This window comes from Rhipicephalus microplus, chromosome X, assembly GCF_043290135.1.
Source record: "Rhipicephalus microplus isolate Deutch F79 chromosome X, USDA_Rmic, whole genome shotgun sequence".
In the NCBI taxonomy this organism is placed as follows: Eukaryota; Metazoa; Arthropoda; class Arachnida; order Ixodida; family Ixodidae; genus Rhipicephalus; species Rhipicephalus microplus.
The window spans coordinates 186,240,944-186,267,001 of NC_134710.1; the positions used below are offsets into that span (position 1 = coordinate 186,240,944).

Genomic DNA, 26,058 nt, shown 5'->3' on the forward strand with positions numbered 1-26,058 from the left:
CAATTTTCGATTAGTGGTCGATGTACGGGGCCAATATTTAAATGCACAGGAATCATTGTGATCATGATTGTGAACTGAAGATATGGGACGATGTGCGTGCTCGTGCGCGGGCCTCAAGAAAAACACTTGAGCGACTGGGACAGCTCGGTAAGCCACGGAGAAGTGTGGGAGATCGAACGTCGAGCCACGACAGCTTGGCGAATCGCAGAAAAGTGTTGGAGATCGAACATCGAGCCACGCTCTGACTGGGCCTCATACCGGCTTTGATGATCCCAGGTTCCTTCCAGACCCCACTGGTCCCTGGATTCACTTTAGAGCGACGTTCCTGGCAGCTGGCTGCTGTTCCTCTCACTGTACAAGATGCTGTCCAGAAAGCTGTCCTGGTTCTGTTTGTGGCACCCACCGTGATGCTGATCCCGTCGTGGCTCCAGGTGCGAGTCCAGGCGTCAACTGCCGTGCTGGGATGTCCCTGGCAGTTATCCGCTAGGCTGGGCAACGCCCCGGTGCGGACTCGGGAAGCACGACACGTCCCGCCTCCTGATATTGAGAGCGCCCCGGTTGACTGCACCAATTGACACTCCAAGACAGTGTGGTGTGAGTGGACAGACTTTAACTTTATACACCCACATAAGCCCACAAAGGCGTATAAATGTGTGTTCATGGAGTCTCGTGTCTGCCGATATTTACTATCAGCAGCAAAAATTTGCGGGACGCGAAATGTTCGATAAAACTCAATTCCCACTTTGCTTGGGAATGTAATGTCGAAATAAATGATCCATACCGCACTTCGCATTCCGACCTATACAATCACCAGCTTAATTACAAGCATTAAGCAGTCATATAAAACAAATTCGCATTTGCATTGAAGCCAACGTCCTGCAAACGTTTGCTGTTGATAGTATATAAAGTGGTGCCTCTTCATCTTTGAGTGTTCTCTGCGCACATCTATCTGGCTAGCCTGCGCCCACACTTGCCTGAAATTTTGGTGAACTTGCCAGGATAAATTGGCTTTACCTTCTTGCTGAGAGTTAGACGAGCGAGACATACTGATAAATTTAGAGAGGTTGCACGCGATCGGAACGAACATGGGTCTAACGGTATCAGTACTACAGGAATGGGTTGACGCGGAGCACATTATCAAAAAGAACCTTTGCCCATAAGTTTACAATGAGCAGCGAGAAAGGCAAGAGTTGGAGGAAAGATCGCTGCAAGCCGAGCAGTGCGTTTTGCAGCTGAAGCTCAAGTTACAAGAGCAGGCGACTAGTTCTAACGTGGGAGAGAATGAGCGACCGGTTAGCGGCAACGCAGCGTCACCAGCTGTAATAGATAGCTGTAAGCAGCACAAGCTATTGCCACCGTTCAACGAGATGACCCCAATCCATATTTGTAGCGTTTTGAGCCCATTGTGGTGTCTCAGGAGTGGCCTCAGAGCAAATGGGCCTTATCGCTCAGTTTGCACCTGTAGGGAGAGGCTTTATCCATGATTAGTCAACCTGACTCTTTCTTCCACCTGTATGATATGCTCAAGTCAACCTTGCTGCTATGATTCTGGTTTACTGCTGAGGGCTACCGAGATAAGTTCCGGAAAGCAAGATCCAAAGAAAGAGAGACAGGTCTTCAATACCCGTCTCTCATAGCAGAACATTGTGACCGATGGATGAAGTTACCTGGTGGTGAGAAGATGTACGATGCTCTGTGTGACATATTTATTTTAGAGCACTTTATGAAAGAATGCTCGCCATCACTGAGAGTATTTTAAAAGAAAGAAATTTTAAGAATCTGAGCACATTGGCGCAGATCTCTTATTTTTTGGAAGCTCAGGATCTTTCCAACTTGGGAAGAGATAAGTTCAATAAGGACAATCCGACAGAGTACTCGCAGGACAGAGGTCGCAAAGCAACCACTGAAACTCAGACTCGATAATTTTTTTTCTAACAAGGCCGGACACCGTGCATCAGAATGTTGGTCTCGAATGAAAAATGACCCATTGGCGCCCGGATAGTCCAGTGGTAAGACGGTTTTGCCAGGTGAAGCACGGAGGATGCAGAAAAAGTAACAAACATTGTATATGCTGTCAACCCCTGAAACTACCGAGGCAACGGGACCCGAAAAGGGATACATCGTACTCCAAGATGGGGAAACTTCGAATCGTCAACACAACGTTGACATGTACGCCAACCGTATTCGGCATAGGCACCCTGCCGGTAGCCAAAGGGTACCTTGAAGGCAAGCCTGTAACTGTTCTCTGCAATACCTGCTGCAACACTGTGGTTGTTAGGGAAGCGCTTTTAATGAAAGAAAACTTCACAAACACAAAGAGCCCAGGGTTTCTTCCAGCTTCCAGACTGCACCATGCACTACTTATCAGAGCGGCACTACACTGGCACCGTGCGGTGCTAAGTGCAGGCAGAATCCTCATTACAATGTGGTCCTGGGGAATATTGAAGGTGCGCTACCTACAGAGCCAGGAACAGAGTACAAGGGTCAACAGCCGCATGAAACAAGCCATGCAGACAAGGAGATGACAGGAATGAATGACCTTACCTCTGCATCAGGATGCACGGTTAATAAAACTAGTGCCAAGAACACATAGGTGTCCAAAGATAAAAGTTTACTGCCTTTCCTAATGAGGACCAAGGGGAACTTCCAATTGAATGAGCTGCCATTGCACAGAGAATTCCAAGATGCTCAACTTTGTGGGGATCTGAGGCCCACCCGCGACCATTTCGCGGGCATTTCGCCGCACGGCCACACCCTTTTGCTTTTTCTGCTCTGATAACGACGCATGGCGATAAATGGCGCCTCGTGCGGGCGCAGCACTCGGTATGCACACGCCGAGGGAGCGCTCTCTCCTCTGTGGTCGGCGCCGGGTAAGCACGTGTTTTTCTTCGTCCGCGTCCCCTTGGGGAATCGCCGGACTGTAGCCTGTCTGGGGTGGCCTGTGGCACCTCGGCAGGCGTGTTTACTTGACTGCTAGCTTCGGTACCGTACGCTAAGCCCACAGCAGTGCCTAGTGCTTGAAGTGGTCGTACCACACCGAGCCGCACTTGCCGTAGGCCTACGCATACGGGGTTTGCCCTAACACTTGCGACCAGGCCCATTGGCCATCGTGAGAGTGCGCAGCATAGCCGTGAGGGACCTTTTCCCGACCGGCGTGTCAAAGCTCGCCATTGCCAGCTGTGACGTGCTCGCGGTTTTCCCCTTAATGTGAATGTCTGCGTGCGGGTGCCTTTGCTACCCGCGTCCCGGGAGCGGACGTTGTACTGTTGTTCGGGGTGCCGCCAGAGGCAATAAAGTGTTGTGTATTTTGTATCAGAACACTGTCTGTTTGCCGTGCCGCACTAAACGCCTTATTAGTTAAGCGCGCGCGGAGCGGTGCACTACACGCGAGTAAGTGACGGAGTCGCGGCCCTGTGGCTCGCTAAGCGTGAACCTGCGGTGATCATCTGCTGCAGTTAGTAGCGGGGTCACCGTAACTTCCAGATTTTCGGTACTGAAAACTGCAGATGGAGCAATACACGGAGTGATGCAAAAGTTGCAACGAAATGACGCGACTTCACAATGGTGTTATGAAAGTGTGGGGAAAAAAATTACCGTAGACAGTCATGAGACATGTTAGAACTCTGTACCGATGACACGAATTATTGTTCAAGAAAGAGCTGAAGCAGCTTTTTGTGCCTGTACAATTAAGAGAGACAGTACTAAAGCTTGCACATAAGGATATTCTCGCAGGACATCCAGGAATTTCTTTGACACCAAACCACATTCTCGCCAAATTCTACTGGCCTGGCCTGGTGGCCTGGTGTCTGAAATGAAGCGGTATATGAAATTCTGCGATGTGTGTGAATGGACTGCACCTCGGGATCTTGTTGGCCGTGCTCCACATGGCACAATGCCCATCATGGAGAAGCCCTTTTCCCATGTTGGGACAGACACCGTTGCCCATATTTCAACGATATTCCATAAGGGCAATCGATACATTCTAACGATGGTGGACTTTGCTACTAAATATCCAGACGCTGTACGTCTGGCCTCTGAGAGAGCAAAATGGTGGCAGAAGGCTTAATGGAAATATTTTCCCAAGTAGGCTTGCCAAGCAAAACTGTCAATGAGTGGGACCAACTTTATGTTTTCGGTCATGAAAGAATTTAGCCGACTTTTATTGGTTAAACAGTTACTGACAACATTGTATCAACCAATGGCAAATAAGTTCGTTGAAAATTTCAACGGTACTTTGAAGTATATGCTAGACCTCATGTGCCATGAATGACCCAAAAATTGGGATCGATACCTAGGCCCTCTTCTGTTTACATACCGAGAGATGCCACAAAGAAGTACCGGCTACTCTCCTTTCGAACTATTGTACAACCAGCATGTTCGGGGCCAAATGACCATTCTCAAAGTCTTGTGGACGAATCCAAAGTTGGATGAGGTGATGAAGTCAGCCTTCGAGTACATCGTTAAAATGAAACAACGGTTGGAAAGAACTTGCGACATGGCAGCTCAAGAACTCTCCAAAGCGCACACAAGCCACAAGCGGTACTACGACAAAAAGCAAGGAAGCGAAAATTGGCCGTCAGCGACAAAGTGGTCGTGCTTTTGCCCGCCAACTCTAACATGTTTATTCTTACATGAAGGGTTATTTTAAAGTGGTGGTTAAAAAGAGCCCATTAGACTATGACATTGATCTCAGCCATCGCACCACTGTCTTCGATATCTATATGTTTAAAAGGTATAAGGAGAGAACAACCAATGATCATACACCACCAACAGTTGCTGCTGTGTCGTCTATGGCATGTGCAGAAATTCCAGGTGTACCTGTACAGTTAGCACCTCATTTTGCAATGGGACCGCCAACAGCTAACTCATACCAACCCTGCTTCACAAGCAAATACACGAACAGAACACCAGATCCAACTCTTGATGAACTTCAACTTCCACATCGAATACATTCGTGGCTCAGACAATGTTGCTGCTGATTATCTCAGCCAAATATCCATGAGTAATGACTAGACTACCTCTGATTATACGCATTTGGATTGCGTTGTCATGTAGCACACACCCAGATTTTAATTCAGTTACGTACTCTATGAAGATACCTTCCCTTCATCCTCCACTGCCTCGCAGTTCTTGAACTAGGGGGAAGACATGGCAAAACATTGACAAGGAAGATATGTTGTCAGCTTTGACGTATATTGTTATCGGTATGCGGGGCTTATTTGTAGTTTGCGGGAATCACTGTGATTGTGATTGTGAACTGATCAAGCACGACTATGCACGTGTTCAAGCACGGGCCTTGAGAAAAGCGCTTGAGTTACGGAGACATGTCGGCAAACCACAGAAAAGTGTTGGAAATCGAGCATCGGGCCACTCCCCGACATCGTGTTGTGACCCTGCTTGTCCGGGCCTCGTCTCGTTTTTAACAGTCCCGGGTTTTTTCCAGGCTGGTCATCGCCCCACCTGTCCCCAGATTTGGTATGGCGCGACATTTCTGGCAGCTGGCTGCTGTTCCTATCACTGTGCGAGACGTTGTCCAAGGAGGTGTCCCTTTTACGTTCGTGGCACTCATTGTGACGCTGTTCCCGTTGTGGCTGCAGGTGCGAGTTCAGGCATCAACTTCCGTGCTGAGATAACCCTGGCAATTATCTTCTAGGCCAGGCAACGCGTGGTACGGACTCGGGAAGCACAATGCACCCTGCCTGCCAACACTGACAGCGCCCCGGTCGGCCGCACTAATTGATGCTCCTGGACAGTGCAGTTTGAGTGGAGAAACTTTGACCTTAAACCCCTGCATAAGCCCACAAACATGTATATGTGCATGTTCATGTAGTCTGGTGTCTGTTGATATGTACATAAAGAGATGCCTCTTCGTCTTTGGGTGTTATCTGTGCATGTCTGGCTAGCCTGCGCCCAACATTTGCCCACATACAAACATTGTAGCTGACCATGAGATTTTTTTTTTCTGCTGGCAGCAGTGTTGCCCGCCATTCACTAGTGTTCGCAGCACAACTGGCCACAGGTATTGCGGGAAAGCATAACCCTTGGAGTTGCAGACAACCTGGCACAGCAAATGACCACTGCGGATAATACTTTCAATAATTCAAAGTTCCTTGCATCCCACTTTTTGCACGTCTTGATGATTCGAAAAACCGCATATTTTGAAGATTATTAACAGTTCTAGTGACTTCAAATTAACGATGTTTTACTGTACTTGTTTGGTTTGTCCGATCGCATCTACTTCTTAATGTGTTTGGAGAGTGTGACATTTCTCAAGACTCCACAAGGTGTGATATTGGGGCAACATCAATTGTGTTTGGCTAGTCACCTACAAAACAATGTAATAAACATTACATATGTACACATATGACTCCACAAGCAATAGTCAAGTGCTGCCCTAGCTGCCCTATCCTGGAGGAACACTCTGATGACCACTACTTCCGATGTACAAATCAATGCGCTCTAGTGTGCCCTCAGTTTTGATAAAAGCTCATGTCTCTGCTCCAACATCAGTGCTGATATGACATCAAACCATTAAATACTATTTAATTGCCAGTGTATAGTTGGCCTGCCTGGTAAGCCCACAATAACTTCACAACAATTCATTTTACACAAAGGTGTCAATACACATCACAAAGCAGGCAAGATTCCACTTAGGCTGGTGCTAGACGTCTTCTTAACGTGCAACCGATTTCCACAATGCGTTGAATTTGACACACGTTTTCCAGAACGCATACCACATTTAACATGCTTCTCAACAGCCTCTTTATTACAAATGTGAATTAAAAGCCATTCTCCCAGAGATTAAAGGAATACTTTTTTGATGTGGATCTTCCTTTATCAAAAGAACAGAAATAAAATTTCTGCTCACATTCTTGCAATACTGACCTGAAACAGCTCTGCCTGGTGTTTCAAATTTTTGTGTGCCTCCACAACCGCAGCAACTCAGCAGTAAATTAGAGTCTCAATAGGCCAGAAGTGTATTAAATAGTAAGAAAATTTTAGCCCTGAGTACAGATTAAAAAAAAAACATCTATCATGAAGAGGTACAAGTCAAAATGTAGCATGACAAATTTTTAGCCCAGCACAAACACAAAGACCAAGATGAAGGGACACTACACTTATACATGCAGTGTTGTGTTGTGTCACTTTCTAACCATTTGATTCCTTCTTAATTAAAATTTATTACTATGAATTATCATCAAGACCAAACAACTCCTCTTGGGTGACATGACACAAACAACAAGTGCTACAAAAGCTTGCAGTATCTACCTTTCGTTTGATGTATTCTAGCAGACATCCTTGTCCCCGAATGAAGCAGCTATGGAAAAATTCAATTTCTTCTCGGTCTGATCTAAGACCCTGGTTTATGTTAGCCACTTTGTGAAAGCCATCTGTAAGGAAAGAATATAATTAATCAATTTCACAGCTCCATATGTCTCATGATGGGCCTTGGAAGCCAACAACAGTATAAAAAATGTCTGTGTTAGTTGATCTAAAAATTATATCCAAGCTCATTTTACAACCGACTGTAGCTTAGAGACAAAGGAGAGCCCAAAAAATTAATGCATAAGAGTATTTGGATCACCTGTACCAGTGGTGTAACCAGGAAGGAGAGGCCACTGCCCCCCCCCCCCCCATCACAACAAAATGTTGTGCAAAACACCAAAAAATGTGCAAAGCTGGTGTTGGATTCAGGATAAAAGTTAAAATTAAACAAGTACAAGGTAAGAAGCAACTTCAAGGAGGTTTGTGAAGGTGGACTGACATATTCTGACGAGATCCCTCCCCAACCAGAGCGAAAAGCTTCAGAAATAGGCTATCAAGTAAATTCGGGAGACAAGCTGTCAAATAATAAAATGTGTATAAAATGTATTGCACTAAACTGAGTTATCAACATAAATTTGAAAGCGAGTTTGGGAGCAACGACTGGGTTTTCCAAAAAAGAAAGGAAGAAGAGGTGCTGCCTTCAGGAATGGACCTGTCCAGGGGCAAGTCACACCGCAGCAGCTATGCCACTGAGTAACATCACCAACGCATATGCAGCGGCCAAGGTTAGCAAAACACCACTACAGCCATTACAACATGGTACAGTCTCAGTGTTTGATGCCCGACTGTTTTTCTTTATATCTCTAGACATGTTTGCGAAATTGCTTGTGGTATGTGCCAGAAGTGGATGTGTTGTAAGCTAGATAACAAAAAATGAGCCATGCTGGCTAGCTGTTTAATTTGGGAAAGTGAACCCATATACAAGGAACAGCAGCATTATCTCGGAAAAGGTGCCGCATTTATTGTGGCAACTAGAGTGGTGAAAGAGAGCGACATATTGGCTCATTTTTATTAATGATGATATGAACAATATTGTGTTTGGTGTAGTGAGTGAGTTACAGTGCATCCGGCTTGCGAAAGCACTGGAACGTGTTGGGCCTAATAACGCCAGTAGCCGCGACTGGTTGTCTATAGAACTTCAGGATTTGACGCTCTGGTACAAGTAAAATTGAATTCGATGCGACAATCTGTCAGTGTGTATATTTGCGTCTTGTCCATGCTGTGTGCATAAAAAAAAAGGTTATGCACAAATTCTGGGCTGAGAAGTACAACTATGAATAAGCTTCTCGCATGTTTTACCGTTGCTAAAGCTACATGCATGCTTTGCCACGCAGAATGCAAACCCGCTGACTTTATCAAAAACCTCTTCGGCTGGAGGTTCTTGTTTTAAATGCTATTTTTCTACTTACTTTAGCATTAGCATTACAGGCTTAAATATAAGAGAGTAAAATCAGTTGGCAAACACACTGTTGGCATCAGGTATAGTGAAGCAACCATCCAAGAGATTATGCATTTAATTATGTTGTTCATACACCCTGAAACTGCCCAATTGGCTATAAAAAATGTCTTAGAGAGAACGCAATTAATTTTCACTGCGTGGGATATCTTAAACTCAACCTGGCACATAGCAACAAGCGTGTGCACTTGTGGCAGTAATCACCTACAATGAGGCACTCTCACTAAATCACTAAATGTTTATCCAGTGTAATATGTGCTATGGGCCATGGCTTTTCTTCATTGAAGCTGTAAAAAAAGAGACTGGAAAAGACACTGAAGGCTACGCAGTAATGAGGATGACAAGGGGGAAAGAAGCGTTCTTTCATCATTGCATTACAACTTCCAGCAGTGTTTCTTTTTTTCTTTAAAAAAACGGCTCACTTTAAATGTGAAATCGTGAGCGCGCACGCGCGCGCGTGCGTGCGTGCGTGCATGCGTGCGTGCGTGTGTGTGTGTGTGTTTGTTTGTGTGGGGGGGGGGGGGGCATGTGATGGTGTATCGCAGCAGCCGCAGTAACTATGCAGCTCGCAATGCCTAATCAGCTAGTGGCTATGGACTTGGGGTGAATGGCGTGGTCATTTGAATTTATGGCATCATTTGTCAAGGGAAGAGGGAACAATTTCTAGCTGACTTTGAGAATTATTTGTTAAGTCCAAGCCATGCACTTTGCAATAATGTATGGCTTGCATGTTCTCATGAGCCTTAACTACTAATCAACAGCGTTTTCTGACCATGAAAGAGTGTTGCAAGACCCCTTTAGAACTTCCAAACATATAGTACATACTTCTTTGCCACTGTCTTGTGTGTAACAAATAAAAATGCAAGCGAGAGAAGGCACAGTTAATTTAAAGTATCTGTAACGGACTGATGCGGTATAATTGACCAGGGACAATGTTCTGGTAATACTAATACACGTCATGCCATGCCTGTGAACTGAAGATCTTACATGCCATAGCAGTATATATCAGCAGCTGTGCAAACCGTATCTGTTTGCCTGTATAAGTTCTGAGACACCTACAGGCACGCATACGGCCGTTTTTCAGAAGGCAAATAGCCACGTCAAATGCTTCTTTGTATGAAACAGCCGGTCAAAAGGAGATTTACTTTCAATATGTGTGGTACAAAAACGCAGCCATATGCACAAAATAATTTTCTGAGATTGCCAGATGGCTGGTATAACTTAATCGTGTAAGCATTGTGAGGGTGCTATCATCTCTGTAAAGTCGCTTGCGCCTCGTGGCATACATGTGTTTCACGCCAACTGCCACACGCCAAATAGGACCGCTCATCTCTCATGTGCTGCACCCAGGCTTGCCGCCAGGTGTCACTGCCGGTGCTATCACGCTAACCATGATGATGATGGTGGTGGTAATAAACGCTCGCGAGCACAATGCCACCTACTGCTCGACAGTTAATTGTGAACCCTAAATGCGGCCTATGTGCGGAACACGTACGCTATGAGGCACAAATGACTTTACAGAAAGTAGTAGCACCTCCACAGCATGCACATATTTTTATAACCTTTTGTTCATTTCTTAAATCAGCTATATTGCATCTAAATAAAACTGCAGGCAAAAGTTGCTTACTTTTTTTTAAATCACATTCACTCCATATCTGCACATTTGTATCAGTCATCGCAATAACTTTAGCCATTTGGTAAGGTGATTAGCAAGCCCTCTCATGTCTGGCTTGACAATTCCATGTAAAAAATGATAAGTGCTAAAACCCAAACAATGTAAAAATACTGAAATTCAAAGGAAGTTTGAGTAAAGGTATGAGCTGCTTTCATCGAAGGTTCAATTTTTCTCAATATTGTAAAGAATGAACTAAAATAAATAAGTTTTTTTTTTTTTCTGCCACTCAATATTTACAAAATTTTTGTGCCTGTTGACCTTGAGGTGATGCTTTTAAAGGGGCCCTGAAACACCTTTTCAAGTAACCATGGAATCAATTCACTGGAAAAGCTTATTGCCTCACAAACTCAATGCCACAAAAATTTTAAGAATCCATCCAGTGCAAGTGGAGTTACAATTTGTCTCAAGCTGCAATTGCATTCTCTCTTCTCTCGTCCCGACGAAAGAACTGGAAGCTAAGCAGAGAGGGTTGGAAGGGGCAAAGAAAATATGTCACCAGCGTCTTGTGACCTTGAGCACTTTTTTCTTTTTTTTCTTCAAATGTGCAACTTTTCAGTGTGATCGTGCCCGCACGCGTAGACAGGTCGCCCCCTCCCGGGGCGATCTCTGTAACGATCGAGCGCGCCATATTTAAATCAGCCAATGGCTGATAGATGGGCTTTCTAGGAGTGACTTTTGAGCGTCTTCTGTCATTTGTTGAGAAAAGAGCAAGCAATTTTTAGCTGACTTCGATCATTTATTGTGAATTTAACGCCGCGTGCTGCGCTATAATATTCGATTCGCGTGTTGTCGGGAGCCTCTACTACCGATAGGCAGCGTTTACTGAGCATGCTCAAAAACTGTTGCAGGGCCCCTTTAATGTACTGAAGCCTTTTTATGATTTTCCTGCTTGGTTTTCAGCCAGATTGAGCCTCTACGTATTACCAATGGGGTCAGACAGGCTGAGGTGGTGGATGATAAGAATAGCTAAAATAAGGCATAATGCACTGCTACAAAATACCTGACCTATTTGTAAGGTGGTGGATTGTACAGTGAAAAACTGCATAAAGCAAAAAAGACAGAAACAAAGAGGAAACATCTCTTCTTACTTAGAAAACAAACCTCAACTATAAAAAATTTAATGACAGTGATTGGAGGTATAGTTTCATAATCCCTGAAGATGTATAAGGATTACTCATGCATTGAAATGGGAAAATATTTGGCTGAACTTGAATGAGACAATGTATAAAGAGAGCATATATTCTGGCTTGACTTCCAACTGAGTGAAGATGCATATAAAAAGATCCATTCTGTTTTTACCAGTATGCTTCGTCATGGTAAATGTGCTTAAGACACCGCACTCAAGTCTACCAAGATATTGCCGTCAATAATAATAGGGTTTTGAATGGGCAGTAAACAAGCCCAAGGTCCAACAATTGTAATGAATGGAAATATAAGCACTTTTTCTATGTGAACATGCTGCCGCAAGAAGTTTTCCTTAGAACAACTTTTTCTACTGGTTTCGAATTCTCGCGCCGCCTCCCCACCTTTCTCTGCCATTGGGGGAGAAGGCGGAGCTTGCCGATGTGACTTCACCCACTTCAGAACAGTTGCAATGCATTTCTGCTTGCTCCGGCTCCTGGTTTACACTGTCGCACATGCTCCTATTACGAATCCCATACTGCGTACGTGCCTTGAAAGTTTGAGCGAAAAAGATAGAGAGGTTAGGGAAAAGAAGGAGGAGACAAGATGCCTACGGTGACATGCCTTGTTCACACACATCCAAGGGTGACGATAACCCTGTCGTGCAGGAGCAGTGCGTGCAGGTACTATGCTATGCAAGAAATATACGCATGACAACTGCGTGGCCAAAACCACATCACCACATGGTCAAGAAACGAGGTGCAGTTTAGTAGTGGGTGGTGGGAACAGGAACTGACGTTAGCTTGACAACTGTTTGTGGAGACCGGTTTCGACCAATCGACAAGTTCAGTGGTACGTCAAGTTGCCCATGGGTGGGCTTGCGTCACTGCGCATACAAGAGGAATCGGTCGGGCAAAGGAAAGAGGTGCGGGCATTATTTTTCAAAATGGGGGGGGGGGTCTGCGTGAAAGTTCGAAAATTACTTTCTTCCTTAAAACAAAAAAATGTAATGGTAAACTTTGCCATATGAAAAGAACTGTTTATTTGCTCTCGATTTAAGTATAAAGGTGATTTTTAATTGCACTACCACATAGCACAAATTGCGTCTCAATATAGACAAAAATAACAATTTCATGACATGAGTGAATTTTTTTCGAAAGTTTTAGTGGCTTGAGAGATCTAGAAGCATTTTTTTTATTGAAAATATATCTTCTCAAGAGTAAGTATTTACAACTCAGATATTTACACAAAGTGTATAATTGCAATAGAAAAAATACACAACACATTTTGGATAAGTTTGTGGAGGGGTATGTGCCAGATAAATTGCACTAATATTACTGAGCTTCAAACACCTTACACAAGAACCTTTACTTAACACGTAGACCAACTTTGGTATAGAAAGAAGGAGCGGTACTTTTAAAATAAAATTTTCCACAAACAACACCCAAATGACATTCCGGGAAGTTCAGAAGGCAGCCACCTGACCAGACATTTGTTCTCTCGGTGATAATGCTACGTGCCAGTGAATGGAGCTGAAGAAAACAAAGCAGATAGACTGGCGCGAGCTAATCTGTGTGGCTGGCGCTGCTCGCCTAACCGGCTGTAAATACATCGGTGACTACCCCTCTGAGTCAGTATCCTTCCCGTAACATATTTGGTGGAGTTCTGCGATCCCCGTCCTCGCCACGGAACTCCGAAGCGGACGCTCCCTCGCGGCTTACAACATGACCACTCAAGACTCGGCTACATCCTCTCCGGTCGCTCCCCCTTCTGCCCGACCTGTCAACCCAGCGCCCGCAACAACTTTCGTGACACTTCTCGCGCTCAAAGTCCCCGGCGTGTTCTCGGGCAGCGGGGGTTCCGACGTCGACCAGTGGCTACACCTCTACGAACGCGTCAGCGCCACTTACAGGTGGGATCCCACTCTTATGCTCGCAAACGTCATCTTTTATCTCGATGGAACCCCTCGTGTTTGGTTTGATAACCACGAGCATGACATAACAAGCTGGGACAGCTTCAAGGCAAAGAACCGTGAGCTTTTTGGCAACATCTCTGGTCATCGTAAAGCTGCGAAAAATGAGTTGTCGACTCGCGCACAATCTTCCACAGAGCCCTACATCGGTTATATTCAGGCTGTCCTTTCACTATGCCACCAAGCTGACGAAAATATGTCTGAACCTGAAAAAGTTGCGCATATCCTAAAGGGTATCGCCGACGATGCGTTCAACTTGTTGGTGTTCAACAATGTGTCATCTGTTGATGCGATCATTCAAGAATGCCGCCGGTTCCAACAAACTAAAAGCAGACGCATCTCCCATCAGTTCCAGCGCCTCCCGAACACTACTGCGACGTTCTCGTGTCTCGACACATATCATCCACCAGACACCTGTGACAACTTGACGCGATTCGTCAGGCAGGAGCTTGAAGCGGCTGCTCCAGCTAAGGTGGGACCAACGTCCCCTGACCCCTCTCCGCCAGTTACATTGCCTCTCATTCAAGCAGTCGTCCGGCAGGCAATCGCCAGCTTGGGAATTCACTCTATTTCACCGCCTCCCCGCACAGACTACCAGCCCCGATACACGCCTGCACGTCCCTTCCCTACCGGCTCTCCCTCAACGTTCCGTAATCCGTCCGCATGGCGAACACACGATGACAAGCCGATATGCTTTTCGTGTCACGGAATCGGGCACATTTCTCGCCATTGCAGAAGTCGCTGGGGTCCTTCTGCACAACCGTCCTCTCGTTCCTTCTATGCACGTCCTGCCTATCGCCATGAGACCAGCCGCGACCATTTTGCCCAGGAACCTGCTTCTGAACACCGCTACTCTCGCTCTCCATCCCCCCAACGTCGCCAGTCTCGTTCTCCACAGCCCCGCCGACCATCTTTCCCCGCCTTCCCACGAGGTTCGCCGGCGGAAAACTAAGCGTTGCAGCCCCCGGAGGTGGCGCTGCATCGCTCGGACTGACTGAAAATCCTCTTTTGACGATACCGACAAAACGGAACCTCATAGACGTACAAGTAGACGGCGTACATGTCACTGCTCTTGTCGACACCGGCGCCCAACTTTCCGTGATGACGAGTGATTTTCGCCGCAAGCTCAAGAAGGTCCTCACCCCTGCGACCACTCAGTTCGTCCGTGTTGCGGATGGTGGAATAGCATCTATCGATGGAATGTGCTCCGCTCGTGTGAGCATTGCGGATCGACACACAGTTGTTCTCTTCACCGTCCTTAATAAATGCCCCCACGACGTAATCTTAGGCCTCGACTTCTTGTCCGCGCATTCTGCCCTCATAGACTGTTCGACCAGCACGCTCAGTCTACACTTGCCCGCAACAGAACCTCTTACACAACGGCCGAGTCGCCTCTGCACAACGGGACACGCGCGCCTTCCTCCACAGACACTGACCTACATAGAGCTCATCTCAATACCACCAGTTCCCGACGGTGACTATGTTCTGACCCCTATCACCGATGTCCTCATAAGCCGTGGCATTACATTACCGCACACCATTCTGTCCGTCGCAGGAAATTCTACGTGCCTCCCAGTAGTCAACTTTAGCTTAACACCTCAAGTTTTGCCACAAGGGATCTCTTTGGCGTTGCTCTGCACCTTAGAAGACAATGCGCTAGATGTTTTCGCGATGGCCGCCCCTTCTGACCCCCACGCTCAACATCAATCTGCCACTTGCTCCGACAGCGCTATTACTTCGATGATTGCTTCTAACTTAACGCCACAGCAGACTGATGAGCTCCACCAGGTTCTGCTGTCCTACATCGACGTTTTTGACATCAGCGGCCGTCCGTTGGGGAAAGCTACCGGTATGAGCCACCGCATAAACACTGGTAATGAGCATCCTATTCATAGGCGTCAATATCGGGTGTTGGCGGCCGAGCATCACATCATCCAAAGTGAGGTCGACAAAATGCTCGCCAAGGACATCATTGAGCTATCCTGCAGTCCTTGGGCTTCTCCTGTAGTGCTAGTCCGCAAGAAAGACGGTGCATGGCGTTTCTGCGTGGACTATCGACACCTAAACAAAATTACCAAAAAAGACGTCTACCCTCTGCCACAAATAGATGATGCGCTTGATTGCCTCTATGGGTCCCACTATTTTTTCCTCCATAGACCTTCGTTCCGGCTACTGGCAGATAGAGGTAGATGAAATGGACCGTGAAAAGACAGCATTCATCACCCCCGATGGCCTATATCAGTTCAAGGTCATGCCCTTTGGCCTTTGTAACGCTCCAGCCACCTTCGAACGAATGATGGACTCCCTGCTCAGAGGATTCAAATGGTCCACCTGTTTGTGCTACTTGAACGACGTCATCGTCTTTTCACCAACATTTGAAACTCACATAGAGCGCCTCTCAGCCATCCTGGGAATCTTCCGACGCGCTGGCCTGCAGCTCAACTTGTCCAAATGTCACTTTGGACGCCATCAAATCACAGTGCTTGGCCATTTAGTAGACGCCAACAATGTACAACCAGACCCGGCAAAAATCAGCGCCGTCCAAAACTTTCCTGTACCACGATCTGCGAAGGATGTACGCAGCTTTATCGGACTATGCTCCTACTTCCGACGCTTCGTGAAAAATTTTGCGCACATAGCGAGGCCGCTTACGCAGCTCCTCAAGAAAGAAGTCCCATTTTCATGGGGCTCCGAAGAGGTTTCTGCGTTCTGGACTCTCATCGCTCTTCTCACTACCCCTCCGATTCTGGCACACTTCAACCCTGCTGCCCCTACGGAAATCCGTACAGATGCAAGCGGGCATGGCATGGGTGCAGTGCTGGTTCAGAAACAACATGGCCATGATTGCGTTATTGCATATGCCAGCCGCCTCCTATCCGCCCCTGAACGTAACCATTCGATAACAGAGCGTGAGTGCGTGGCTCTTGTATGGGCGGTGGCAAAATTTCGACCTTATCTATACGGACGCCCATTTTCGGTAGTTACCGACCACTACGCACTCTGCTGGCTCAACTCTCTGAAAGATCCATCAGGCCGCCTTCGTCGCTGGGCTTTGCGCCTGCAAGAGTTTTCCTATTCGGGGGTCTACAAATCTGGCCACCTACACCATGATGCCGATTGCCTCTCCCGGTACCCTGTCGACGATCTTGAGGACACCGACGAGCCCACGGAGAACTCTATCTTGTCAGTGTCTGACTTCCTTGATATTGGGGAAGAACAGAAGCGTGATCCAGAGCTGCTTGACATCATCAGCCGTATGGAATCCTCCACAAATGATGCTTCCGTCCGCTACTTTGTCATCCAAAAGGGTGAGCTATACCGTCGCAATTTTCGACCAGACGGGCCCGACCTTCTCATTGTTGTGCCTAAGCATTTGCGCCGCTGTGTTCTCACCGAACTTCACGACGCCCCTACGGCTGGACACCTTGGTGTATCCCGCACGTACGAGCGCGTCCGGCGCCGTTTTTTCTGGCCAGGCCTTGCTCGTTCGGTACGCCGATACGTTGCCACATGTGACCTATGCCAACGTCGTAAAACACCGTCGCTGCTACCCGTTGGCCATCTTCAACCAATTGACATACCCGCGGAACCATTTTACCGTGTTGGGTTAGACCTGCTTGGTCCTTTTCCCACATCAACACTGGGAAACAAATGGATAGCCGTTATTACAGACTACGCTATTACGCGAGCTCTACCGACCAGCTGTGCAACCGACGTCGCTGACTTCTTGTTACGGGACGTTATATTAATTCACGGTGCTCTGAGACAGCTTCTCACAGACCGTGGCCGTACATTTCTATCCAAAGTCATCGCCGACATTCTGCATTCTTGTTCCACGCAACACACAGTGACAACCGCTTACCACCCTCAAACAAACGGCCTCACGGAACGATTTAACCGCACTTTAACAAATATGCTCGCTATGTACGTGTCGCCCGACCACCGAGACTGGGACCTTGCCTTACCCTACGCAACTTTCGCGTATAATTCATCCCGTCACGACACAGCGGGCTTTTCGCCGTTCTACTTATTGTACGGAAGAGAGCCGACTTTACCACCGGACACAGTCATCTCAGCTCACACCTCGTCCACCAGCGAGTATGCCCGCGACGCGATTGCGCGAGCCGATCATGCCCGTCAGCTCGCTCGCGCTCGGCTGATGGCGTCGCAAACCAATTAATGCCGTGGGTACGATGCGGAACATAGAGACGTACATTTCGCTCCCGGTACCCTCGTTTTACTCTGGTCCCCTCATCGTCGGCTGGGCCTATCTGAAAAACTTTAGTCTCATTACACGGGACCCTACCGTATATTACGTCAAGTAACACCTATCACCTACGAGATCAGCCCAATCTGTCCATCATCATCTGCCATGCGGCCCAGTGATTTTGTACACGTCTCGCGGATCAAGCCCTACAATAATGCGTCAGATAATGACCTTTAAAGCACCGGGACGGTGCCTCCGCCGCCGGGGGTCATGCTACGTGCCAGTGAATGGAGCTGAAGAAGACAAAGCAGATAGACTGGCGCGAGCTAATCTGTGTGGCTGGCGCTGCTCGCCTAACCGGCCGTAAATACATCGGTGACTACCCCTCTGAGTCAGTCTCCTTCCCGTAACAATATTGTACCGTTTCACTGTTTTCAATGCAGTAAATCAGCACGACTTTTTTCAAACACATTTGAGATGATTCCCAAAACGGCTGGGACGTTTGGCATGGAATGACCCTATTCAGAAAATGCGATCGCCGCACTATACTGTTCAAACTGGCGAGCTTGTTCGGGGAGAGGGGGGGTGTAAAAGGAAAGTCTGTGCCTGTTTGCTGGCCCTTTAAGAAAAATACACTATTCTCCTAGTTGCTTAGATGTATAATCAGAAACAGATGCTGCCACTGAATTTAGGGGGGGGGGGGCAGGTCACCTGAAGTAACATTGGAAAGGGGGCGTGGTCATAACTTTTTGTTTTTACTAGCAGAAAAACTGCTTCTTCGCATAAAGACTATTAATGTGTGCCCCCTCGCCACCTTTTGAATCCGCTACTATGTATGGTATGGTGAAAAAGATTGAGAACTTAGCTCAAAGTGCTGCACTGATGGCCATAGCATAACTGAGCATAGCACTTGAACTCAATGAGTGATGTTCCACATATATGTATCATGTCTGCAGGACATCGCATGCAATGCAACACTTGCTATTAGTAGAAGAATACAGCTTCCACCTGAAAGCTTCCAAATGCCTCATAACGCTACTGTGACAAGTGCCACTGTCAATGCTATCGCACAGCAATGATGCCAGAAAACTGCAAACTGTTGGCCTTATTCAGTTTTCAATGAAATTTGTATCACGAAACCAGATTCAATAACGAAAGACAGACCAATTCACAACACCTGACAATAGCCCTGTCACACGAGCCAACTCAATTGGCCAGTGTCATTTGCACAATGTCTCACAAGAGCACTTAGTACAAAAGGAGAATTCAACCAGGGTCTCTTTAAGATGAAACTTTACGAAGCCAACAGACAATAAAGCCCAGGACGGCATGGGAGACATTACATGTAGTCTTTAACTAATGTGTAGAAATTAGGCCATAAATGTATATATTAACGTGGGTTGTAACCTATTTTGCCATAAGTAGAAACCTAACCCACAACGAGAACCCACAAAAGAAATGCTTAGCCACACACTTCTTGTAGAATGCACTTGGGGCATTCGCAACACTCACTTTACAGTGATGAAAAAGTGTAGCTTAGCAGCAATGGTGCATAAATGAATCGCTAGTATTCTTAAGCCATTGTTTTTGCTATTAGGAATATTATTGTGCATTCAAGCACACTCTACTATAAAATATAAAAAAAAGAATAGTTTACTTTTGCTTTTACGCAGCTTACAGTCACAGCCAACAGGGGCATGCCAGAGCATATCTTGTACAATGGCTCCGCCCACCACTTTGTTAGCCCCACTGCAAGACTATAAACAAGTGGCTAATGAGAATCAATGATCATAATGAAATTACAATGCAATTCGCACATCATCACTAAGCAAATATTGCACTCAATAACAAATATATGTTGTGCTACTAAGTGACCCACTGCCATCACCATAATTTCCAAGCTACTATACTTCTTTATCTCAAACAGTTGCACACCACCACAGTGACACTCAATTCACTCAAGTACAGAGGATTTACATGCCAGAACCACCATATGATTCTGCAGTGCATCGTGAATGGGTACTTTACATTAATTTTGACCACCTGTTGTGCACATGACTTCATATTCGCTGCACATAAAAAAATTCCGATTCCAAATGTTTCGCGCCGTTTTTAACTTCGCCATTCCGTGAGTAGATTCACTGACCAGTAAGCTTTCTGTTGCACACAAAAAAAAAACAGGGACGATAAAAATTGATTGTCAGCCCCTTTAAGGATAATATGTCAGTAGATTAGTAGGTACTTTTATACAGCAAAGAGTAGATAAAGACGAACATAAAAAAATAAAAGGCCAAGCATGAAGTTACTATCACAGTGTCCTCAATGCTTTCACTTCATTCCCTGCTAACATTCATCCCGTTCTTGGCCAACACAACTTTTGAATTATGCATACATTCTCCGCACAGTCGAGACATTCCAACAGTCAACTGTTGTCAGCGCTTCTCCCGCCACACATACAAATACATATAGGGTGTTTTTTTAGACAATACTGATTTTTTTATACTACAACAGTCAGGCTCCAGTCGTTTTCACACATAAACTATATAAGCAGGTGGCAATACGTTCTCGCTGCTAAAATTATGTTGACGTGACTAATTAACAAAAACTCATAAGTTAACTTTTTATTTACTGACTTGAGGGCAGGTGTTTATATTAAAATATTGTAGTGCATTCCAATTTAGGGCATACCAGTGTTATTTCTCTTTGTAAGTAACAAAACTTGCATGCAGTTCAAGATATTCATCATTGAATTTCAAGGGCGAAATCAAAACTGATCACACCCGGCATGCATAAAGCACAGCCGAACGCCAGAATGACACACAACAGTGAAGTGACAAAACCTGAATAAATGTGTGCTGAAGCAGAATGGTCAGAGAAATCGACAGGCATTCTGAAATACACAAGTAGATGGCTTAATGTTTGTGTGCGGTGGCTGGGACCTATCTGTTTTGTGCGATAGCCGGCATTGCATTGCATAAGCAGAAAAAACAGCTTGGCGGGTTTTGTTGACAGATATAAAAAGTGAGTCAGAGAGACTGATTGAAGCCACACATCATAGTCGGAATTAAACCAAGAGGAGGAAGCAAGCTGTGGAGACGGAGGAAGAACGAGCTGCACGCATCGAGAAGCATAACCGAACAGGGAACCAAGCTAAACAATAAGACTATCCGTAGCTCTCACTTGCACACCCATGAATAACTGAATTCAGAAAGAGAAAGAAGATAATCACTCGTTTGTAGCACGAAGCCACAAGAAAAGCTTCTTAGTTGCCGGAAAATTCCTCCTAGTTTAGGGTCATGATCAAGACGAATTTTTCAGCAACTAAGAGGCTTTTTTTTTGAGAAATTCATATAGATTTTTTTGTAGCTTTGTGCTACAAGCAGATAGTTGTATTCTTTCCCATTCTCAACCCTTCTGCCACCTTGCGGGTTCCCGTAGAACTCATTTGCAATAACTGAATTACGGCACAGCCATTTTTTTTTAGCGTGAAACTATGAAGCAGCACAAAAATCCATTTCGCCTATTTGCAGGAACAAGTGTTACACTGGTTGTCGGACAGTTTTATGCATCCCAGGCAAATAAAAATTAATATTGTGGGGGGAGGGGGGTTCGTGCACTGAAAAAAAAGAAAACAGATAAGCAATTAAGCAACACGACATGCAGAAATAAGGCGACGTGCGGGCACAAGTGAGACAACTTGAAGCTTTTCACAAAAACGGGGCAGCGTCCTTCAAACTTTGTCACTCTTTTATTATGGGTAGTGTGTGGTCAAATATAGCGGAATGGCTGCCCTTCGTGCACACAGAGCACCATCGATTTTGATTTCACCCTTGCAGTTCGATGATGAGTATTTAATACTACGTGCAATTTTAGATGCGAAGCATCAAATGAGCAAGCTTGACCTGGTGGCATCTGCACTCAACAGCACATGCGCATGCCCTTTCTCTTTTATGCTCCCCGCTCTCTCGCCTCGCAGCACCGACGCAGGCACTATCTGCTGCTAGCTTATGCTCGCTGCCCCCTCTTTTTCCTCTAGACATCCCTCCCAGTAGTGCTTACACACCTATTGCGCATATGGGTCCCCTTCACCTTTCTCTCCTTTCCTATGCTCCCCCCTCACTCACCTCGCAATGATGACACAGGCAGCGTCTGCTAGCACATTTCTTGATTGAAAAAACTGACTGCTCACGTTGCACAACCGTTCACTGGCCACCCCGTACATATAGACCACCGTTCTTTAACGTGCACCCAAATCTGAGCACACGAGCCTACAGCATTTTTGCCTCCATTGAAAATGAAGCCGCCACAGCAGGGATTCGATCCCGCGACCTGCAAGTCAGCAGCCGAGTACCTTAGCCATATGACCACCGTGGCGGGGTGCTGTGTGTGGGTTAATTAAAGCGGACTACTGGTCTTTGTGTCCAATCGGACTCTTGTCTCTCATTGCCCATTAGCAGCGATTGGCAAGTTTCAGTAAAAAACACTGGTTCATCACTGTGTCTCCTGTGCATTGCCGCAATGAGTGCTGCAGCGCCAACACTGTCACCAATGTGGCGGGGTGCTGTGTGTGGGTTAATTAAAGCGGACTACGGGTCTTTGTGTCCAATCAGACTCTTGCCTCTCATTGCCCATTATCAGCGATTGGCAAGTTTCAGTAAAAAACACTGGTTCATCACTGTGTCTCCTGTGCATTGCCGCAATGAGTGCTGCAGCGCCAACACTGTCACCAATGTGGCGGGGTGCTGTGTGTGGGTTAATTAAAGCGGACTACTGGTCTTTGTGTCCAATCGGACTCTTGTCTCTCATTGCCCATTAGCAGCGATTGGCAAGTTTCAGTAAAAAACACTGGTTCATCACTGTGTCTCCTGTGCATTGCCGCAATGAGTGCTGCAGCGCCAACACTGTCACCAATGTGGCGGGGTGCTGTGTGTGGGTTAATTAAAGCGGACTACGGGTCTTTGTGTCCAATCAGACTCTTGCCTCTCATTGCCCATTATCAGCGATTGGCAAGTTTCAGTAAAAAACACTGGTTCATCACTGTGTCTCCTGTGCATTGCCGCAATGAGTGCTGCAGCGCCAACACTGTCACCAATGTAAGCTTAGCGCCCGCTGCTTCACACCTACCCATGATTCCCTTCAGCAAAGATGGGTGAATTTTTTATTGTGATTTCTAGAAAATGGATATGCCATAAATTGATACATACTATACCTTTGTAATATATAATTGACACATACTATACCTTTGTAATATAAACACCTGCCTATATGTTAATTAATAAGGTTTTCTTATTCACAACTTTGCCACTTTACCTGTGGAAAAGTATTTCCCCCTCGACATGGAGTTTGTGTGCAAAAACAACAGGATTCTTGCTGCCATAGGACTTTTACGAAAAATTGGCCACGTATCTGCATGTTTCAGTGGAAATGTCGCCAAAAGACAACGATCTTGCGTCTGGAGAAAGAGAACAAAATGTTTATTTGATCCGTCGAATGGTATTCTGGAGGCGCTGCATTGAGAGTGCTTCAATGCAAGCAGAAGAGGCGAACGAGCATATCGAGGCACTCTACGCTGCGAGAGACATGAGCGCTATCTGGCAATTATTTTGGAAAATGAAAGGATGGCCTCTGATATATCAAGCGTGCGGTGTGCGTGCCTGTCTCAGAGGTGACAAGGTGTAGAATGCGGCGACGGGTAGGTTCCACCATTGTGTCGTCCTAGCAAGCGCAGAAAACACTTGCCTTTTCGTACATAGCGTTGCATTGTCAACGCAGCGTGATAAACACTACGGTCCTTGGAATTACCTATGTATGCCTTTTCTAGTATAAAGAAACACACCACAGAATACCTCGCCGAGGTGGTCAGGTGGCTAAGGTACTCAGCTGCTCACCCTCAGGTCGCGGGATCGAATACCGGCTGAGGTGGCTGCTCTTCCGATGGAGGCGAAAATGCTGTAGGCCCGTGTGCTCAGATTTGGGTACACGTTAAAGAAGCCCAGGTTGTCGAAATTTTCGGAGCACTCCCCTACGACATCTCTCATAATCATATGGCAGTTTTGGGACATTTTTTTACGTCTAAATATCCGTCGACGTAAGTATCCCAAGAAGGACTATCGTCTTTGTGTACTGCCTAAAAAAACACCCAGTATACAAACCCAAGAGAATAATTTCCACCTTCATTAGTAAATAATTTAGCCGTTTCGAGTATCGTTTCGAGGGACAGACAGACAAGCTGCCTGTCTGCCCACCCGCCCGACCGACCAACCAATCGCCCGCTCACCTGCCCGCCCGCCCGCTTGCCCGCTTGCCCGCCCGCCCGCCCGCTCGCCCTGCCTGCTTGCCCGACCGCCTGACTTTAACCGATAGACCGACCAAAATTTTTGCATCGAAGTATCCCAAGAAAGACTATCATCCTTAAAAAGCTATACTGTCTCAAAAAAGAACATCCTGTATATAAACACAAGAAACTAATTTTTTCTTCATTTGTAAACAATGAATCCAAATGAGATTTCTCAGGAAATTCTTGTATTTTGTTATTCCTTGTCCTGTACACCCTGCTCACTTCTACTACTACAGCAGTTAGAAGATTAAAGCATGAGTGGAATATTGCAAAAAATCCTTTCAATAATTTTTTTTGTATCATTACGTTACAGTGCAACAAGAACAAATAAAAAGCGAAGGCACACAAACGACAAACCATAGCACTGACTATTAATTGAAAATTATCATTAGAAAATATGTTGATGTAGGGAGGCCTAACTTGCACGCCAGCCTTCCACTACAGGATCCCTCATTATCAGGTCATGGTTCTGGGATGTAAAACTACAGTCAATAAAGTTCGTTGTCTTTTCGAGCACACGGCTTGTTTTTGCCTAATCCCAGTTTTCTCTTCACTGCTTCTAGGCTTCACATATTCTTTAAAGCATGTTCCATTCTCTCCAAATTATACGTTCTTATATTGGTCCCCTTCCATCTACATACAAAGTATATATATTATGAAGAAGATTGCTTCATTATAGTTATTATAAAGAAATGAGTATTTTAGAGGTCATAGCAGGCTATACAGTAGTAAACTAATTTGATATTGTGTGGTTCACAAGCACTTCCTGCCCCCATTTTTCTTTTCATCAGGATTGCTGCATCTATTTCCCCTATGACAACTACATCTAAGTTTATCAACCTACAATTTTAATGCCTGTCTATTTGAAGAGGCTGCCTGCTGTGGTATCTCTCTCCACAAGTTCAATACATTGCTGGTAAGCTGCACTGCTTTGAACGCCAATTGTGGCATTCTCTTTTCGATGCTCTTTTTACATACACCCCTCTTTTTTTTTTTTTTTTTTGCTGCATACATGCCTTTCCAATTCCCATTGGAGGTATGAGCGATGTTTTGAGGTCAGCACATATCAACGATGGCCATGTCCCTGATGAGAACTTTTTGTTTGCAGCAGATGAGAGGAATCACTGAACTGATTAAACTTTTACAATGCCATAAGATATCAAGTCATTTCAAAACAAAAATACTTACACATGTTTAGCTGCCTGATTAAGCTTGCCATGTTGTTGTGCTTGAAGTAGAGAGGCAGAAGTTCCTTGGCAAACTGTGTCTGATTGTGTATTATGAAGCTCTGTCCAGTCTATTAACAATAAAAATAAAACGTGACAACTGAAGTTCGATCAATTATTTGAACTGCCCAATTACAAACACACTGTATGGCAGCCAGTGATGGAGTGCATAACCTTTACAATTCAAATGTAAAAGAGAACTTAAAGGCAAAATTAATTTAATGATAACATGCTTATGAACACAGCATGCACTTCGAGAACAAGCTGGTGGATCGCAGAAAAGAATAAAGCAGTTTTAACAACTGATATTGATCAAATAAACATAGTTTCAACTATTAAAAAGTAGCACAAGATGATAATTTCTTTGAAGTAACTTTCTTTTTACTTCATATAGAATCCCAACTGCTCAGTTTACGGCTATGCAAGCGGGCCGCCTACAAGAAAACGACAGTAAGTTGTTAAATAAGACATTGTTGAAAACCGATATTAATACATCAAGAACACAGACATATGTACAGGCTGTTTCACACTTAGGGGAAATCTCGAAGCGCGTGGCATCGCGATGCGGCCAGCGCTGCAACCCCGTGCTATCATCAGCTCGCACATGCACATACTTCAGGAGTCTAGTTTTTGACCTCGTTGTCTGCTATAGCGGCTCTTGCTTGCTGCATTGCTGCCCAGCGCGCGGATATTGTTGTTAGTGCTGGAACTGGGCCGATAATCTGCACTACACATTG

The 26,058-nt window shown here is 45.7% G+C and overlaps 2 protein-coding genes across 8 annotated transcripts in view; one reads left to right on the plus strand and one right to left on the minus strand.

Annotated features, from left to right (window-relative positions):
• LOC142775890 (uncharacterized) overlaps window positions 1–5,873 on the plus strand; it is a 30,630-nt gene extending 24,757 nt beyond the window's left edge. Inside the window, exons 3-4 of one of the 2 annotated variants that reach the window (XM_075878347.1) lie at window positions 277–594; window positions 5,444–5,873. In XM_075878347.1, coding sequence (XP_075734462.1) covers window positions 277–575 — 299 coding nt within the window. In that variant the 3' untranslated portion in view covers window positions 576–594; window positions 5,444–5,873. The remainder of the gene's footprint in view (window positions 1–276; window positions 595–5,443) is intronic. The other variant, XM_075878348.1, reaches the window with a different exon arrangement.
• LOC119177288 (uncharacterized) overlaps window positions 1–26,058 on the minus strand; it is a 148,105-nt gene that overhangs the window by 119,494 nt on the left and 2,553 nt on the right. For 5 of the 6 annotated variants that reach the window (XM_037428738.2, XM_075878343.1, XM_075878344.1 and 2 more), the window contains exons 2-3: window positions 25,284–25,392; window positions 7,270–7,391 (exon numbers count right to left, since the gene is read on the minus strand). In XM_037428738.2, coding sequence (XP_037284635.1) covers window positions 7,270–7,391; window positions 25,284–25,392 — 231 coding nt within the window. The remainder of the gene's footprint in view (window positions 1–7,269; window positions 7,392–25,283; window positions 25,393–26,058) is intronic. The other variant, XM_037428740.2, reaches the window with a different exon arrangement.